The 20,323-nt window shown below is 40.6% G+C and overlaps 1 protein-coding gene across 3 annotated transcripts in view; it reads right to left on the bottom strand.

Annotated features, from left to right (window-relative positions):
• Positions 1-20,046, bottom strand: part of Cpne3 (copine 3) — a 53,064-nt gene extending 33,018 nt beyond the window's left edge. Inside the window, exons 1-5 of one of the 3 annotated variants that reach the window (XM_057790473.1) lie at positions 19,915-20,046; positions 4,489-4,628; positions 3,883-4,062; positions 2,018-2,092; positions 606-677 (exon numbers count right to left, since the gene is read on the bottom strand). In XM_057790473.1, the coding sequence (XP_057646456.1) occupies positions 606-677; positions 2,018-2,092; positions 3,883-4,062; positions 4,489-4,620 (459 nt within the window). In that variant the 5' untranslated portion in view covers positions 4,621-4,628; positions 19,915-20,046. Of the gene's footprint in view, positions 1-605; positions 678-2,017; positions 2,093-3,882; positions 4,063-4,488; positions 4,629-6,157; positions 6,174-7,633; positions 7,653-19,914 lie in introns of those variants that run through there. The other 2 variants (XM_057790474.1, XM_057790472.1) reach the window with 2 other exon arrangements.
• Between the last annotated feature and the right edge of the window lie 277 nt (positions 20,047-20,323).

Below are 20,323 nucleotides of genomic sequence, written 5' to 3'. Positions count from 1 at the left end.
TCTCTCTGTAGCTCTCTCTGGCTGTCCTGGAACTCACTCTGTAGACCAGGCTGGCCTCAAACTCACACAGATCCGCCTGCCTCTGCCTCCTGAGTGCTGGGATTAAAGGCAGGCCCACCCGGCTGTTATATGTTAATTTTTAAAGCCCCTGGGAACTGGTCTTAAGACACTTTCACATTAAATTCTAAGATAAACAAAAATGATGAAGAACACTGTATACCATGGCATATTCAGTATTGAAATGCAAAAGGATTAACTGATTTATAATTAATATTAATAAGCCACAGGTTTTTTTGCTTTCCCCCCAGAGGTTATTAAAATACTTTCTGGATCATACAGTAACATTAATGCTTGTATTCTTTTAATCTTTAAATGCATCTTTATGAAAAAGCTAAAGGGAAATAGGTGCTGTTTAAGCATATCTGGGGGGGAGGGAGGGAGAAGGGCAGGAGAGAAGGAGGGACAGGGAGAAAAGGAAAGAGGAGGGAGAAAGGAGAATGCTATGTTCAGATGAACAGTTCATGCTAACTGCATTTTTATCTCAAAAGGGAACCAGTGCTTGGAATAAAAACTTATAATGTCTTTGCGAAATACACAAAACCTACCTTATTATCCAGTTTTCTAGCTTCCATTTCAAACAATACCACTCTGTTATCCTTGATTTCTTCTGCTGAAATCTACAAGTACATAAGTCAGTGAGAGACTATGAAGCACTCATGAATTAAGTACTTTCTTTTTATTTTATTTTACTTTATTTTATTAGCAGTTCAGGCGATTGAATCTAGATCACAGCCCAAGTCAAGCAAGCATCTTACCTCTGACAGTCTCTTTTTAATGCAGCTCCTCAGCCAGCTGTTTCAGGTGTGTGTAGCAGGGCTGAGGTATGCAGATGTTATTACAGTGTGTTTGTAAACATACTTCCACTGTGGATATGGTCAAGAATGTTCAAGAATAAAAGTAATCACCAGTCAGGCGGTGGTGGTGCACGCCTTTAATCCCAGCACTTGGGAGGCAGAGGCAGGTGGATCTCTGTGAGTTTGAGATCAGCCTGGTCTACAAGAGCTAGTTCCAGGACAGGCTCCATAGCTACAGAGAAACTACGTCTTGAAAAAAAAAAAAAGTAATAACCAGACCCCCCCAAAAAATGTGGTTCTGTAAAACTAAATATTCCATAGAATATAAAACCAGCGAAAATTCTGCACACATTGAGAGGGAAGAATAAATAAATTCTTTCTAGAGAACTGTAAACTGGAATATGAGCCCAGCACTTTCCGTTCAGTGTAACTGGAAGAGTCACTCTACCCTAAGTCAGATCCCAGGCTATCTCACCTATCTTTGTTTTTAGCCTCCACTATAGCAAGGTTCAAAAACAGAAAAAAGAAAGGGTTAAGGCTAAGAACGGCCACTCTCAGTGGAATCCTTAGTAAAAGACAAGACTTATATGATCTGAAGTGAAACAAGTGTCTTAACTATTGATCTGCAGTTTGACGAAAGTCAACCCTCTCAACAGTCTAAATACTCGTGTGCTTCTGGAAATCTAAGAGAGACACAGCTGCTGAGATAAATGTACTTGACAACTGTAGTTACCAGGCTTCCGCGTCACAGAACACATCACCACTCCTGGATAAGACTAAGTTCAATGGCCATGCCATAACATCCATTTAGAATAAAACCTGTCATGGAAGTTTTGGTCATGGTAGGAGGACCATGTCTCCTTTACAGAGAGCCAAACTGACTCATGCCGTTTACTAAGACTTCTCTCTAACTTATGAACTCATGGAAGAGGTGCACCTGACCTCGATGTACAACTGAAAATAAACTGAAGGGAGGAATTCCTACAATTCATTTTTTTCTTCTGTTAACAAGACAGTTTTCACTTCTGGTGACTATTAGGCCAGGGTGAACAGAATTGCAATGTTCAAGACCAACTGGTCAGGCATGGCTATAGATTGTGTGTTATGCATCGTCTTATCAGACTTAATAGACTATGCCTTGAAGTAAAAGATATTATCTTTACCGTAATACTTCCTTTCCCTGCAGGTCTGCCATTTTTGAGCACCAGTGGTCTAGTTAATTTCTTACTGGAAACAACCTGTCAAAAGCAGAAAGTAATACTTCATCACGTGAGTTGCCGTACGCATACTTAAAAAAAAAAAAGAAGTTGAATATAAAGTTCACTTAAAGTCATCAGAAAGAGTAACATTAAAACTGCACCCCTTAAAAACATTTAAAATGCATTTCCACATTTAAAACCCATTTGAAAAGATTTCGAAAACTTCACTCCAGCAGCTATTATTGCCCTACCCATTAGGTTGTTGACTTATTTCTTACAACTTTAGCGCCTGCCTCAGAATGGAAAAAACAGTACATATTTTCATCTTCTACACAAAACACTGGGCTGAAAAACCCCTGAAGGTAAAGGTGAGCCTCAGAATACTCAATAACTGTGATTCAATTTTTCAACTGACACAGAACTTCGATATGCAGTTTCTAGAAAATACCACATTGCTTAAAATGATAAAATACGTCGAGGCTCTTTGAAACTGTCTCTCAAATTCATTAGATTTTTGGTTATATTGTGATTTTTATTCTGCAATTAATAAATATGCCTCTACTTATTTTTTAAAATACTACTCATAAACAATATAACTGATCAGTTCCATGTTACCCTTGACACATGAGAACTAGTAGGACTGCCGAATGATTCAAACCTAGAAAACAAACCCAGAAAAGCAACTCTGAAGAATAACTGCCACTCGGAGAAAATTAAATAACTCTAATTTCTCTGTGTTTTTCTCAATATATACAAATGATCATCATCTTTCTACATAAATTAGAGATAGGAGCAAAAGGACAAACCGCTATGTGCTCATAATATACTAAGACATAAAATAAGACAACTAAAGAATAAAATGACCCAACGGACAGTGCTAGCCCAGGAAAGGGCTCTAAGAAGTCTAAGGTGCCACTGAAGGCTTATGGGGGAAGAGAGTTAAATGACACATGTACGGTGCTGGGAAGAAGAGAGCAGGGGAAAGGGTAGTAGCAAAGTTAAAGTTATGAAGTAGCAACAAAATAATTTTATAGTTGGCAGTCACAACTTGAGGAACTGAATTAAAGGGTCACGGCATTAGGAAAGTTGAGAACCATTGCTCTAGCTAGAATATCACTGGAGTTCGTCTGGAAGGTACAAAAACGTAATGCAATTATTGTCTAAGAGGTCTATTATAGACTTACCAACTTTAAAAATTACACTAACAACTTGTGGTAGATTAAATAAGAATGGTCCTCATAGGCTCATATATCTGATACTTTGGCCATCAGGGAGTAATGCTACTTTGACAGAGATTAGGAAGTATGGCCTTGTTGGACTAGGTGTGGTCTTGTGGTAAAAAGTGTGTCACTGGGGTTAAGCCTTGGGGGTTTATATGCTCAAGCCAGGGCGTGTCTCTCATCCTGCTGAGTGTGGATCCTGATGTAGAACTCGGGCTACCTCTCCAGCGTCTTCCTGCATGCTGCCATGCTTCCCATTATGGTGATAATGGACTAAACCTCTGAACTCTAAGTAAGCCCCAATTAAATGCTTCCCTGTATAGGAGTTGCTGTGATCACAGTGTCTCTTCACAGCAACAGAACACTGATTAAGTCACAATGTTTATCAAAAATACTCAACTCTTTGGTTTAAAATCTATACAAAATAGCTGGGTGTGAAGTTACATACCTGTAATCACAACACTCTGGAGGCAGAGGCTGGAGGTTACCATAAGTTAAAGCCTACACATAGCAAGCATGAGGACAACCTCTGCTATGTAGAGAGATTTTGTCTTAAAAACAAAACAAACATCCAGACAAAAGTAAAGGTAGCAAAAATTAAGTACTCACTTGTCCAAGAGTAACTTCACATTCTCCTAAGAAGTCATCATCACTCAGTTCAATAGTTTTGTTGTCGATGTCATAAATTCCAAATTTCAGTTTCTGAACCACTTCAAAGTAGTAATCAATAATAAATGTCTTAGTAAATTTGGGATTCAAAGAATTCTTAATCCTTTCTGTCCGTTCAACCTGTACTCACCCCAAAAACACAAGAAAAGCTTTTTTCAGATCCAAGAAGTACTTAGTTATTTTAACATCTTTATTTAATAATTATAGTTATACATAAGAATGAAGACCAAAGGAAATTTCTCTTCTTAAAATTCGCGTATGTACACATGTGTGGGACATACATTTGCAGAGGTCAGCTGAAAACTAGAGTCGATTCATACTACCATGTGAGTTCTTGGGATCAAACACAAATTGTTTTGTCTGGTCATCTAGCCATCGAGCCGTGTCACTGGCTATTTACCACTTATATTTTGGAAATTTCTCTATGAACATGAGGAATTGTGCCATCAAGGACAAATTTGTACAAAAAATACACTAACATAAAAAACTTTTAACATTGTAAAAAAGACATGTGAACTGTTTTTCACCTAAGTTATATAATATTACCTCATACCACTGTTGACCACTTGTGCTCAAAAACAGCACACACAAAGGATCCGACTTTGATGTTACATCTTTATCCAAAAGGTTGTCACAGGAAACATTTAGCTCCACCTTTGTGACACACTGGGCAGCCATGTCTTGAGCTGTTGGGAGAACCAATGAAAAACAGTATCTTTAAGAAGCATGCTCACTCTTAATGAGATAGCTAAATTCCTAATGTAAGCCTTCAGCCGGGACTTACTGAGCAGCTCTGCTAGAATGGGATTGTAGTTCCAGCTGCCAGCGGATGGGGGTGTTTAGTAGTTTAATTCAGTGATACTTTATTCTTCCACTGAGTAAAGCCTGTTTATGACCTAGCAGTAAAACATACCTTTCAAGATAGCTACTGATATGCATTAATCCTCTGCTTACACTATGTACAAAATATAGTGGTGAACTGTTGTGTTGTTTAGAGCTGATTCCGATAACAAGCTCTCAAACTTAAAAATCTTTATCAAGTGTCCCCTGAGACCTTCTCCTGGGACAGGCTGACTCCTCACTCCAGTGACAGGGAGAAATGCTTAAGGGTATTAAAACCATTCCATCCTTATAAACAGCTAGAAAGCAAATCTTTACCAACAGCTACTGTGTTTATCCTACAATATAAAAAACAAACAAACAAACAAGCAAGCAAAAAACGTAGATGAGGATAAGAAGTCACAAGTCAAACATGGAGATGTTCTTCCTGGACTTTCAACTGGAGACGCCACCATGACAGGTTCTGTAGGCCTTCACTACTCATTCTAATAGATGTTGTGAATGTCCAAACTGAGGAGGTTCTGCTATTTGTCTGTTTCTTCTACCTATGTGGTTTAAAGTGCAACTTGGGTATCATCTCTAGATGACTCCAATGAGAATGCTCCACAAGCAGCACTCAGCAAACTGGATGGCTTGCCAAGAAATACCAGTTAGTCTAACTTTCCCAGCTTTAACCACCAAATAAAATACATTAAGGTATTTAATGAGGGTGGGGCAGAGTACATGATAGGGGCTGGCCTAGAGAAAGTATACATAGACTGCTTGCTGGCACAAACTTTTAATCCCAGGACTTGGTAGACAAAGGCAGGCAGATCTCCAAATTCAAGGCCAGTCTGAGTTCCAGAACAGTCATGGCTCTGTGGAGAGAGACTCTTGTCTTGAAAAAAAAATACAGGAAAAGGGAGGGTAGGAAAGCCCTGAGTACTGAGGGTGAAGGAAAAGGGAGGTTAGGAAAGCCCTGAGTACTGAGGGTGAAGTGCTTTCCTCCTTGGTTCACAGAGGAACCGGGACTACACTTCCGCACTGGATGTCAACAGAGCCCACTGTGTAGCATAAGCAGTTCACGGTGGTGGTGCAGGTTCTGGGTCAGAAAGACACTTCCTCCCAACATCCTTTGCATTTGGAGTGCTCAGTGCTCTCTACTTTTGGAATTTAGGTGAGCCGCTACACCAACAGGAGTCAGTCCACTCAGCATCATGTTTAATATGCAATAACTTTTATGTGTTGTAGAAAATGCCTCATCGAGCACAAGGTAAGAATAAGATCCTTTGACAATTTCAAAACACTCATTAATTACTTTGTGTGTTGTGGCGGCGTAAATGAATGCAGAAAGATTATAAAAATATATACAGCTTTAATAAGGAAATAGACTTACAGGACCACAGGTTCCCGCGGAGAACAGGAAAAGCAGAGCAAAAAAGGGCTGCTGGGATCACACCTGGCAGATTTATCAGTAAACATTAGCCCAAGGCGAACACGCCCCCAATGGGTGGGGCTATGTCCCTACAGTGTGTGATTGTTCCTGTATGTGTATGCGTGTGTACGTCAGTAAGAGTGCATTGGAGGTCAAAGATCGATAAGTGTCTCCCTCAACTGCTTATTCTTATTTTTGAAACACTGAACTTAGAGTTCATCAGTTTGGTTAGGCTGGACAGTCAATACGTTCCAGGGTTCTGTCTGTCTTTGCCAGCTCCCCTGCACAACAGCTAGGGTCACAGACACTTTTTTACATGGGTGATGCAAACTTAGGTTCCCATGCTTGAAAGAAGCAAGTACTTTAATGAACTGATTGAGAGCCATCTTTCCAGGTACCCTCAATACATATAAAAAAAAAATCAATACTAGTGCCAGTGCCCATTCACCTTTACCTCAGAACTATTTCTACAGGAATGACACCTCCCCCATATCTCCAATTTGCTTCCTATCTTCTCTGCCCAGAGATATTACAATAAAATTAAAACTACAGAAATATTTACAAAATTGCAGTTAGTTCTAATGGTCTGGTTTTATTTCATTTTCTGTCATTTTAATGTGTATCAGAATAGTTAAGTACTATAGTATTAATAGTGCACATAAAGGCTATAAAGGGCAAGGAAAAGCTACAGAAGCTGCTGGAGACAGCTGACAGTATGGGGCAGACTTATATTGCCTGGACTTTGAAGGATTCAATCTGAACAGAAGTGGCAGATAGCACAAACACAGGAAAAAGCAGGACAGAAAGGACACCAAAGTATGTGATATAAAAGTGAACTAATTGGAGAAAAACAAACCTGACAGGAGACTAGACAGATAAGCAATTCTAGAAGATGATGTCCCCTCTGCCAAAGTTAGTCCTCAGGGTTAGGGATATGATTTTGGGGTTGATTATTACTCATAAAGGGTTGGGGGTTGGATTGGAAATTATGTAGGCCCAGAGATTTCAAAAAAGGTTATTTTGTCAGATTGTATGCATGTATGTTTCTACATCTCTTTAAGACATTTTGTATATTGATACAATTTTAGGATATATTTATCATATTGCACTATATATTTCTACTTCTGATCAAGATACTGATACACTGTTTACATTTTGAGGTCATTGTCCTCATTCACTACACAGTGTTTAAATATTGTTTAATATTCTGACATGAAGTCTTAGCCTTTAAGTTATACAGGTATTAAGAATTATATATAAGTAGTCATCTATGTTTGTCATACTTATAGTTAGACTAATCAGGTTCTTTAGATACCTAGAGATTGTACTCTGCATAGATAGATAATCTTCAACCACTTCAAAGAGCTATAGAACATGGCATTTAAATAACTTAGGGTTCTGATGATGCGAGACATGATTGCTCCTGAGAGCACCAACCTATTCCGAAGAGAATGTTGAGCACTGAAGACACTCCACTTGGAGCTTGTTTTCTTCTTGGCACAACTGGCCTTTGTGCAAGGAACTGTCCATTCCTTGACCACTGACATGGTGCATGGTGTCTGTACTGGACAAACAAGATACAAGAAAAAAAGGCTGCCAAAACTTGCCAAGACAGGGTAAGACAGTTTTGAAAATTTTTCCTGCCTCTAAAAATGGTCTGTCAGTTACTTAGGCCTTAGCCAAAGTTGGTTGCTTCAACATTGCAAATGAGACTTAGGGTGATTACTCAGGTAGCCAGTTGTCTCTGTCATCTACTGCACATTTTGGAAACTGCTTGATTGCACTTCCTGTCTACTCAAGTAATATTATCTCCTTCTCAGGCCTTCGATTGGGTTAAAGATTAGATACTCGTAGTTACTTTCCTCTTATTATTTAGCTAAGCCATTTCTAATACAAGACTTAGACTCCTTAGGATAAAATAATTATTAAAACATTTAGCATATGTTTCTTGCTTAATGCTGTTCATGCTGGTTGTAATTCTAATTTTTATACTTGATATCTGTTCCTAGTGTATATAGTTTTGTATTGGGTTTAGAACTCTCTCATTTAGACAAAAGGGGGAGATGATGGGGAACTTCCTCCAGCCAATGGCTTTTGAGAGGTTGGACCAGGCTTAGGCGTTGGTATCAAAAAGCCACGGTCTCACCCCACTGGGTCTCTTCTTCCCGCGAGCCACACCTGGATGTTGGACCCCATTCCTATTTCCTCACTGTGATCCATGAGTTCCCTTTTAATAAAGAAAAACCTTAGAATACTCTATTTGGAGTTAGCTTGGAATTATTTGATTCATGTTCCCCCCATCTGACGCATTCTGCATGAGCAGGCAACACAAACACAGGAAAAAGCAGGACACAAGAAGGCAGAGAGGACACCAAAGTATGTGATATAAAAGTGAACTAACTGGAGTAAAACAAACCTGACAGGAGACTGGACAGGTTTAAAGCGTCCAACAGACCAGGGTTCTAAATAGATGAATGCAACATCAGGGAACACTTCTATCACTCTGTTAACAAAGTAATAGTCTCTTTCCACTCCTACCTTAATTTGTGTGGGGGGGAGGATGCGTGAAAATAAAACACAAGAGGCACAGAATAAAGGTAGGAAAAGAAAACAACACCAAAACATTAAATTAGAGGGTATCTAGGAAGCCTGATATGTTAGCAACAAGACATTGCCCTAAATTTATTAACTAGTACAATTCTTCCCCTTCAGACCAGAGAAGTCAAGCATTACATTTACTGTAATGTAAATAACAGTCCCTATCTAAGGGGCTGTTCTGAGGACTGAAAGAGTTGTTATATTAAAAAGTATATAAATGCTTATTATTATTTCAGCACTGTTTGTCTCCAAGCACAGTGTAATGCTTTCTAATCCCATATTTCCTATATTGTATTGTTATATTCCATGATGATTTTTCCTGATTATGTCAAAACACATTAAATTGCCTCCCTTGAATTCCTGCAGCCCTCGTAGTAACAGACTGGTATTAAATCTTGAAAGTTGGGTGTGGTAGTACACATCTATCTATATCTATAGTATTCAGGAGGCTAAGAAAGGCAGATTACAAGGCCAGTCTAGGTTACATCAAGATACCCTGTATAAACAAATACGAAAGATACACATCTGAAATAAATTTAGTACCTAGATTCATCAGTGTAACCACATATAAATAACTTCAAGTTCCTAAGCCTAGATACCCACACAGCAACAAACTAAATCTGGAATGTACCAAGCTATATTGTTTGTCATCTCAGACACAGAATTTGTGAAAAGAAATGTTTTATCATGTCTTTCCTTTGCATAAGGTAGTTTTAGAGTTTTGCAAGTTGCATGTCAACAGTACCCTGTTATAAACATAATGAGTATGATTGTTAAAGAAGAGAATAAAGAAGATCAGCACGTGCAAAACATAAAAATTTATCTATCACCAATCAAACAAGTTTGTTTCTAAAGATGGGGAGAATTCAACCAAGAATATACATATTTACATACACCACAATTCTCAACAGAGGCACAGCATATCAGTAGAACAATATTTCTTCTCTCTTGGGTATTCTCAAACAGAAGCTACACAAACAACATGCTGGCATGACATTATTTAAGAACTTGCTGACAGTTACCATTACTAACTACACTGTGTCCAGGAAGCAAACTCCCTATTCAGCAGTACCCTCATCACCCTAAATGAGTCAGACTGGCACCCCTCTATGCTATTTACCCATTTACCTCCAGAGACCCATTATGCCAAATGGCAAACACAAAAAATTAAATAAGCATTTGGGTCTAGAACTTTGCCAATATGAACACTCATATAAACACTCTCGGTTGGCACCATTCTCATTAACTATGCAGTACATAACGTGAAAGAAACAGTGTAACCCATGAACATTCTGTAATGGGAGAAGATAAACTAATGTTCTGCATTCTCTAAAGATAGAAAATAGGTTGTTTTTCTGCAGTAAATGACCAATCAGAAGAATATGTGAGCAACTATAGAGGACGCTACATGTTTTCCCCCTAAGCAGGGTCATAGCAAGGATAGCAAAAGCAACCCTTAGGGATGAGATGATGAGGTGCTTGGCTAACACAATCTGTAAGTATACTGAACAGCAATCATTCTCCCCAAATCTCACCTCCTGAACCAACACGACCCAGATTATACAAACAAGTGAAAACTAAGACATGAAGTAGGGCCTGAGGCAAATCTGAAGCATATGGCCACTGCCCTGCCCTGCTGAAACCATCCTGTTTGCCAAGTAAACAATTTAAAGAAGGAAAGATTTGTTTTATGTATTTTTTTCCATTTGCCAAGCAGTCATAATACATTTCTAGGCAATGAGAGATGTCATTTTCCAAAAGGTGGGTGGGTAGGAGTGAGAGGGAGTAAGTGTGCCATTAGACCAAAATAAACAAAAGATAATGGTTTGGGTCCCTGGTCCCTCAGGCCTGCCCCTTTGGTCTCGAGATGAGACACAACATCACAGTGGCAGCATACATGGTCAGGGGACCAGTGACCTCAGGGTAGACAGGAAGCAGAGAGAATAATGCCTATGCATTCTACTTCTTCCTCCCCTTTAACTACATCTGGGTTCCACGTCCCTTGGGACTGCCCTCTACTTTCAGGATGCTCTTCCCACCTAGCTAATCCTTTCTGGAAATGCCTTCAAGCATATTCAGAAGTGTGCTAAAACAGTATCCCAGACATTCTCATTATATTGAGAGATTAAATGCAGCCTGGGCGACATCACATTCTGTCTCAAAAATCCCAAACCAATTAACCATCAAACAAAAAAGTGAGTTCTTGGGCTGGAGAGATGGCTCAGAGGATAAGAGCACTGCCTGCTCTTCCAAAGGTCCCGAGTTCAATTCCAGCAACCACATGGTGGCTCACTACCATCTGTAATGAGGTCTGGTGCCCTCTTCTGGCCTTCAGGCATACACACAGACAGAGAATATTGTATACATAATAAATAAATATTTTTTTTAAAAAAGTGACACAGAGAAACCCTGTCTCGAAAAACCAAAAAAAAAAAAAAAAAAAAAAGTTAGATGAGGGCTGGGGATGTAGTACAGTTGGTCAAATACTTGGTTACCATGCATGGAGACCTGGGTTTATTTTCCACCTCCACTAGGCCTGGAGGGCTACGTCTGTAATCTAGTACTTAGGAAGTAGAAGAAGGAAGATCAGAAGTTCATAGGGAGAATTCAAGGTTAATCTGGGCTAAGTAATAAACACACACACACACACACACACACAATACTTAGCCTACAGCTACTAACCTAATAAACACTAGACCAAAGTTACAACCCAGATGTTTTATCTAATCATAACAAAATGTTCTCAGGGAAATAAAGCACCTTTAATTACTATTTGCTTGGTGTAATAATAATGTTATTTAATTGATTCTGTAATTATTGTATATCAAATAAAATTTTATGATGACACAAATGAATAGTGAAATAGGATCTCAAAAATGGTAAGATTACTATTTAGATTGTAATTGTTAACATCTTTCTTAAACAACTGTAACCAAAATATCAGTAGTCGGTCAGAGAATGGAAGGAGCAGGGTGGCTTATTTTATAGAGCAGCTCCTCTTTGAGACAGTCCATTAATCTGGAGGTTGCTAAGAAAGGCTTTTCTCCTTTCTATTTCATTTTTATTGATAAGTGAATGCTTTGTCTATATGTCTATGTGGATTATGTGCATATAGTGCCTGTAGAGGCCTGAAGAGGGCATCAGTTCCCTTGGAACTGGAATTAGAAGCTTGGAACCAAGTCAGGGTCTGCAAGACTTGCCAGGGTTCTTAACCACTGAGTCATCTCTCCAGCCCCTTTTCTCTTTTCTAGGGCATGTCAACATTTTCACATCTACCGTGCAGGTACAGAAACTGGGCCATCTTAGAACAGCAAAATTTATTCTAAGGAGCTGTCAGTGAGCTTTCTGTCCCTGTGACAAAATACTTGAGAAAACTCAACTTTAGAAGGAAAGGTATATTATTTGGGGTGCATGCGTGCGTGCATGCATGCGTGTGTGTGTTGAGGCATCCCATTGTGGCAGAAACAACTAGCAGAAGAATACTGCTATGTAATGGCTTCCAGGGAACAAAGAAAAAGCTTGCCTTTCCAGCAAAGCCCCCATAAGTGGGCTGGAGAAACAGATCAGTTGGGAAAGTGCTTGCCAAGGAAGATGGGAATATGTCAGGAGCCATGTCCCCCCAAAATTATTATAGGAATCGCCGCCGTGAGGAGTTTTGCAGAGAGCCCCACTTCTCAATTGTATTGAGAATAGTTTTATTAACAAGGCCTATCCCACACCCAAATTAACTGTTAATAAAGAGCTATCTGTTAACAGAACCCGCCTCACATTCCAAACTATCTAGAGAACTAGGTGTGTCAACTTGTGACTTCCTGACCAAGGAATTGTGACCTGGCCTGCGTGACGGGCGTGGACCACGTGGCAAGATCCCGTGCCCCAGCTCCCCAAGCTCCTCATCCAGGGGCTATATAAGCTGTAACCATGACTCTAATAAACGAAGGCTTCGACAAATATGCTTAGCCTCATTCCTCTTATCGGCCATGTCTTTCAGGTGGTACCTCTCCGTGACCCTGGAATAACTGACCAGCCAGGCGGGTTACAGACCCTAGACAGAGTAACCCGTCAAGGCGGTCTACATGCCTTTCCAGCAAAGCCCCCATAAGTGGGCTGGAGAAACAGATCAGTTGGGAAAGTGCTTGCCAAGGAAGATGGGAATGTCTCAGTTCCAGTCCCAGAAAGCACCTGGCAAAGCAAAGAGCAGTGGCACTAGTTTGTAATCCCAATGCTGGGAGGCAAAGACAAATGGACTCAGCTAGTCTACTCTTCATGTTCCAGGCCAGTGGGAGAACCTGTGTCCAAAATATCAGGGCAGATAGCAAATGAGAAAAAAACACCAAAGGTGTTCTATACACACCATGCATGAATATCTACACATACATGAACAGGTACACACATGTACACATATACACAACCCCATTAAGATATGAAATTAATAAATGTATAAATCCCTCAAGAAGCAGAGGTAGACATATCTCTGTGAGTTTGAGGTCAGCCTGGTCTACAAAGAGAGTTCCAGGACAGTCAGGTCTCACTCTCCAAAGTGAGACCCTGTCTGAAAAACAAAAACAAATAAATAAACGCAGGTATAAACCCATTCAGAGAACCTGCTCAACCACCTCCTAAAGTTTCGCCTCTGAGGACTGTTGTTCTGAGGGCCAAGCCTCTAACATGAGATCTTGGGAGACATTTAAAATTCAAACCACAATATATACTGCAGTTAAAAGTCAGATTCTCACTATGGGTGTAGCTTAGTGGTAGAGTGCATTAGGTCCCCAGGATCCAAATAAATAAATAAGCAAGCAGCCAAACTCTGAGACTAAAAGTTTTATTTTAAAAGAATTTAAAGCTGGGTGTGGTGGCACAAGCTTGTATCAGCACTTGGGATATACTGGTTGTGACTTGAGTTCCCCGGCATACACAAGACCTTGTATCAAAAATTAAAAAAAGAAGAAAGCGAGAAGGAAGGAAGGAAGGAAGGAAGGAAGGAAGGAAGGAAGGAAGGAAGGAAGGAAGGAAAAAAATTGAATTTCAGGAAAAGAAAGTGACACCAAGGGTTATTTCTGTTTGGCTGCTATTTCTATCCTTGCCGCAGATATGAGAAATGAAAATGAGGAATGTCAAGTATAAAATCTCCCAAGACCGAGGACAACACTGTTTTCACCTTAACCTGACGCAAACACGAAGGGTGGCTGGTGAAGTATGAGGAAGCAGGCCCTGGTTCTGGATCTGCACACATGAGACAGTAGGCATGCGGACAAACAGGGGCTTAGCTTCTCCAGGCCTTGCCTTTTACCAGTGTGACTAATCCTCATCTAATGCCCACTGTCTCTTCAAGTTTGTGTCCTTCTACTCTAATGCACTGACAGTGAACATATCACTTGTGTAGGAAGTGCCACTCAAATACTCAAAAGAAACCCAAATACCAGAATATTTATAACAGCAAAAAGCAGAAATGGTTGGAAATGGATGGAGTTGTCTAAACTCAGCTTCCATTAGTCACTATCAAAAAACCTAGAGAAACTTTCTGAGAAAGTACAGATAAATACTTTCTCACTAGTCTGGCACCTTTGTCTGAAATGGACTAAACTCACAAGCAGAACAGGCCTGGCCTACTGGGCCAATGCCACACAAGGAACTGAATTTTACTACATCATGGCATCTCAGTCTGAAACTCTCAGGACACATCAAGAGAGAAAAAGAAACAGATTTTGGGCACCATTTAAAATCTTTGGTGTGTGTGTGTTGGGGGGAGGGATTGGATTGGATTGCCTCAGCAGTTAGAGCACATTGGATTGCAGCACCCACGTCAGGAGGTTCACAACTGCCTGTATCCCCACCTCCAAGGAATCTGATACCCTCTTCTGGTCTTCGTGGATCTCTACACACACGACAGACACATACACACATATAGAGCACAAGCTTCTAAGCATGGCCATGAAGGAGTTTCTGTGATCCACTGTAAATGTGGATGACACCATTCCACAGCTGGGGACCCCGACCAAATAACAAGAAGAAAGCAAGAGGAGTACCAGCAGCATCCAGGGCTCTCTGCCTAAGGGCAGGGATAAAGTGACCAGCCACCGCCCATTCCTGCCACTGTGCCTTTCCTGCCACTGTGCCTTTCTTGCCACAAAGGACTGTACATTTCCTTGAGTGGCTTTTGTCCAGTATTTTGTCTCAGCACTGAGAACAGTGATTAATACAGGTATTAAAAAAAGCAATGGTGGTACCTCACTTTAGAAAAAAAAAATCTTAGCACACCTGGCTATAAAATACACACTAAGAACAGAACTCATCTTTATTTCAATACAAATGAGGGCAATCAGCTGCCAACAATGTTAGTAAAGACAGAAAGCTGTGGGCCAGCTGTGCAGAAGTATGGCCCTGTGCTCAGGTTACATGGTCTCCTTTGCTAGGAGATCTCTATGGACTTTCCACCACTTGTTACCTTCATGTGTTGAGCCATCTCAACTTCCCACCTGCCTTGTGAACTGTCTTGACTCTACACTCATACTTTTTAAATACAGCTCCCTTTCTTCCCCTTCTTAGCAGGGTTTAGGACCATTCTGCTGGGTAAGATCAGCATTTCACTTGCCACATAGAGCCTCTCTAGTTCATAGGGAACAATGATATAGAAGTTCTTTTTGGCCTGGCCGTCTTATATGCCAGGATCCCAGCAGTCAGGAGACTGAAGCAGGAGGAAGTGAGTTCAAGGCCAGCCTGGGACCTTATCCCAAAATAAACAAACTCCTTCAGTTTAAAGCTAAAATAACTACCATCATTCTCAAAGTTCGGAAGTTTATAGCATTCATGGTGTCATAGAGCATTTGATAGCATTCCTAATGTAAATAAATGATTATATATTGCACAAAAACTATGAAAATGTTTATACATTTTCTGATTTCAGGAATATTCATTTCATGGTTACCATATAAATCACAGCCATTTTTAACTCTCTGGCAAATCCTTTTACATTTCCTAATCATTACTATTTAATAACATTATTATTCATTCAATACCCATTCATCAAATTCCTAAGGATCACCTGCCCTGTAGTTGATCCTTATTCTGAGTTGTTGGGGAACCAACACTGACCAAAACAGACTTTTCTACTAATGTGATTACACTATATAGAGAAAGATAAGCTATCTATCTTATCTTATCTGTAAAATTAACAGCAAGTAGTAAATACTAAAGAGGAGCGTGAAGCAGTAAAGAAAAACAAATATTGTAGGTGCACTGCCCTTTTAGATAGTTTACAAACTTCCTTTGACAATACCATTAGAAAATATTTGTTTAGATTTCACTTTTTAAAAAAAAAAATATATATATGATTCCAAGCCTGGTAGTGTGGTGTGGGAAGTCCTTCTGTAAATGTGTTGCTTTTATCGGTTAATAAAGAAGCTGCTTTCGGCCAATGGCTTAACAGAACATACCCAGGCTGGAAAAGACATATATAGAGAGAAAGCAGGCAGAGTCAGGGAGAAGCCACGTAGCCTCCGTCAGAGATAGACTGTCGGGGAATCTTGCCGGTAAGGCACAGCTATGTGGCGATACACAGATAAATAGAAATGGGTTAATTTAACATCTAAGAGTTAGCCAGAAATAATCTTAAGCTATTGGTCAAACAGTATTGCAAATAATATAGTTTCTGTGTGTTCACTGTGGGACTGGGCAGAACAGAAATCTTCACCAACAGTGGCTGAGGAAGCTTCATCAGGACACACCTTTCTCTCAGCACTTGGGAGGAAGACAGGAGTTCTCTGAGTTTGAGGTCTGTCTGGGCCACAAACTCAAGTTTCTAGAACAAGCCACAAACAAGTACTAGAATACCCAAATCTACACAAAGAAACTCTGTCTTGAACTCTGCCCCGTGCTCAAAAACAATCCCTAATCAGATGGAACTGGGCTTTCACTCATTTTCATAAATGTAACAAAGGATGCATTATGTCTAGTTCCTGTGAAAATCAGCAAAACTTCCTTGCTTTGCTCGGTTTTCTTTCCTTCCTTCCTCCCTCCCTCCCTTTCTTCCTTTCTTCAAATCCTTCCACTCCTTTGCAAATATGAATTTTAACATATACTGATTGTCACCTTAATGTCTAGAGGAAACGTAAAACAAAAGTTTCATTACAAAAGTAATGAAATACTTGGGTGTGGTTGCATGAACCAGTAATCCCAGCACTAGATGTTTGGAGGTAGGAGGTGAAGGTCATTCTTGTCTACAATGCCAGTACCACCAAGAAAGGGGGGGGGGAGGTACAAAAGAAAAAAATGGGCAAGGATGGCACTCGCTTTTAATCCTAGCACTTGGGAGGCAGAGGACAGTCAAGGCTAGACAAAGAAACCCCATCTCAAAGAACCAAAAAAGGAAGGAAGAAAGAAAATACAGCAAACCGAGCAAAGCAAAAGGAAACACTAAGGGAGTGTGATGACACTTAACTCTGCACTCATTGTTGCTGTGCTGATTTTCACAGGAACTAGACATAATGCATCCATTTCATAGGATATTTCAAAATAGTTTACGTAATAATAGTTTCAGTAATAGTTCTTTCTCACAGAGAAACTATTAATGTACCATCTAACTAATAAAAACTAAGTGTGACCACGATATTAACTCACTTTCATGTCTTTTTAAAGGTTATGACTCCACTTAGTTAAACTGTTTTATAGCTATCTATCTCTACCCTGAAAAGCCTATCCAAAAAAGGAAAAAAAAGAAAAAGAAAAAATAAATCCCAGTATCGCCACGCCCAGACTTCTTAAATACATTTAGACCAGCATATAACATAGCTACAGCTATGGTTTAAACAGAGTTATCAGAATCTTATCAAAAAGTACATATAAGTTCAGTTGGTTATCAGTATAAAAAGATTAACATTAAGTAGAATCTATGACAAGTGATTTTAAACTCTTTCTTGATAACTCTTAACAAATCTTTTACAAGACTTCTACCTCACTCATTTTTGTTTTAACCTCGACACCTGTACTACAAGACAAATTTAAGAACGTAAAGGAAAACACTAGAAGAAAGCTAGACTGCAAGATAAAGGTAACAGAACGAACTTGACAGCAATGGTTTGGACTCCTCAAGAGCCCAAGAACTAATGGCAGCAGTATTGATTCTTACTAAAAGATCCATCACAGAGATCACGTGTTGATGCAGGATAGAGGCTCATTATGAATATTTAAAGGTCAGGATATCATGAAATCATTTTCCACAGGCAACATTTTCTTTCTTGGTTTGGCTGCCACCCATTTCATAAGACAATATTTTACAAATTAAAAAAGAAATTTTTAGAAAAGAGATAGTTTAACAATAACATCAAATCCAGGAACAGAACAGAAGATGGCAAGAAACATCATGTATGAAAGAACACAAAGAATAGACAAGAACAATGTGAACTAGATGCCTGAGCAGACAGTACATAAGGAATTCCATTGTAAAGAACGTTAATAAATATTTTATTTAATTTTACATGTTTATTTCAATGTTGGAGGACTGAGCTCAAGGCCTCTAGCTTGCCAGACAAGTTCCCTTACACTAGCTACATCACCAGCTCCATACAATATCACATAGTATGTAATTGTTGGCTTTCTTACCTGTAACTATTTTATAGACCACTGTCCGTAAATGTTCACAAAGTAAAATTAGAAGAGATGTGTCCAATTAGCGACATGCCTTTAGAGACGATAAATTCTTCTGCTCCCCCAATTCTAGAACCTCAGCTTTTGAGTCTAGATCAGAAGAGATTTAAAAGAGAATACTTCATTCTCTTTCTGTGCCAGGCATCTTTTAATCTGTCAAAGTCAGAAATTCAGTTTCGCCTCAGTAAGAGGGTGTCTGCATGGTTCCTGTTGCCAAATGGAACTGCCATGGTAAAGAATTCTCACAAAGGCAAAAATGTGGCCCTGAAAAGCAGTTAATCCACCTTGGTGTCACTACAACAACTACCGTGTGCCATCTTTCCCCACTTCCCTTTTCCTAAGCTTTGCTGTCTCCCTCTGCTAAGACTCTAGGCCTGAACAGGTCTTATTTGGACATAACTGGCTGACAACAAGATGGGGGGGGTAATATATGTTTATCATTATCTGTACACCAGACACTTTGCTGAATGCTTTACAAATATTTTACTCAATCCTCACAACAGCTCTACAACACGGCAGTGTTCTATTTTACAAATACAGAAACACGCCTTAAAGGGTTACGTATCCTACCCAAACCCAAGACACTTGACACACCTCAGAACATTCTTGAAACTAGGCAGAGAACTTCTCATGAAATCGTGTTCGTTTACATTTGCAAATCTTATGCCATAAAACCATACAGACCTGGGTCGCAACTTAATGCTATCATTCGACACACATATGGTTACGAAACTAAGTCAATCCCAGTTTCCTGAAGAATGAAAAAGATAATAGTACCATTTAAACTGTAAGTTAACACATATAAAACCTGCCTAGCACGGTGGCTGTGGATCCCTGCGGTCCATCGTTATTTTTAACCCCACCCTACCCTCTATTTGATAATTCTGAGGCAGCCACAAACAGGTAACAGAAAGAAGCAAAAGTTAAAGATCACAGTCAAGTGCATTAGGTCCAGCACTAACGGACATGGTCACTTTGCTCCGTCAAGTTTCTGACTTTTTAAAACACAAATGCCACTGCCCTTCCTCCTTCAGTGAACCCGAAGCACGGGGCAGAGTTTTGGAAGCCGGTACAGGTGCAGGGGCTGCTAGAACTTCAGGCAGTCCTGGTTTTGCACAAATTCAGTATCACCTTTCTCCACACCACGCAGCCTCTCTTCCTCCGTTCCCCCACGACCGGTTCGTCTGGTTCACCCATCTCTGGCGCTGAGCGGGGCCGCGATTTCGGAGAAGGAACCCTTCGCCCCACCCTGCCCTGCCCCGGGGCCCGCGGCCCGCGGCTGACCCCGAGCCCCGAGCCTCGACTGGGCCGCGAAGACCCCCAGGGTGGGCACCGGAAGCCCGCGGAGCACTTCCAGCTCCCGGGCCCGGCGGGCCGAACGACGCGAAGCCTGCGGGCCCTAATTCTCTCCCCGGGAGGATGCAGGCTCGGGCTGGGCCACACAGCTCCCGAGCTGGGAAAAGTCATGCACTCACCGGCGACGTCGCCGAGGAAGCCGAAGGAGGGTGGAGACCCAGCAGAGAGCACCGCAGGGTGGCCGGGACAGCAGGGGGTTTACTGGAACCTGAGGGCTGGCCCGCAGAGGGGCGGGGCTCCTGGGCGGAGTCCTGCAGCGACTGGGGGCTAAGGCGGGGCCTGTGGGTGGGACTGAGAGGAAGTTTTGATTTTGGTAGTGAGCTTGCTCTCCACCCCTTTCACTCCAGTGTTCTTGGCCAAGCCTCTGCCTGCTGACGTTTTAAGACTTCTCACAAAACCCATAGTTGACTTTAGGCATTAAAATACCAGATCTGGGGGGCTCGAAGGTTAAGAGCACTTGTTTGCTCTTGCAGAGTTTCCATTTTGTGGCTCACAAACATCTGGAACTGCAGAGGATCCGATGTACTT

The sequence above is a fragment of the Chionomys nivalis genome, chromosome 16 (genome assembly GCF_950005125.1).
Source record: "Chionomys nivalis chromosome 16, mChiNiv1.1, whole genome shotgun sequence".
Classification (NCBI taxonomy): Eukaryota; Metazoa; Chordata; class Mammalia; order Rodentia; family Cricetidae; genus Chionomys; species Chionomys nivalis.
The sequence above is the reverse complement of the archived record's forward strand: the minus strand, read 5'-3'. Positions and strand labels throughout refer to the sequence as shown.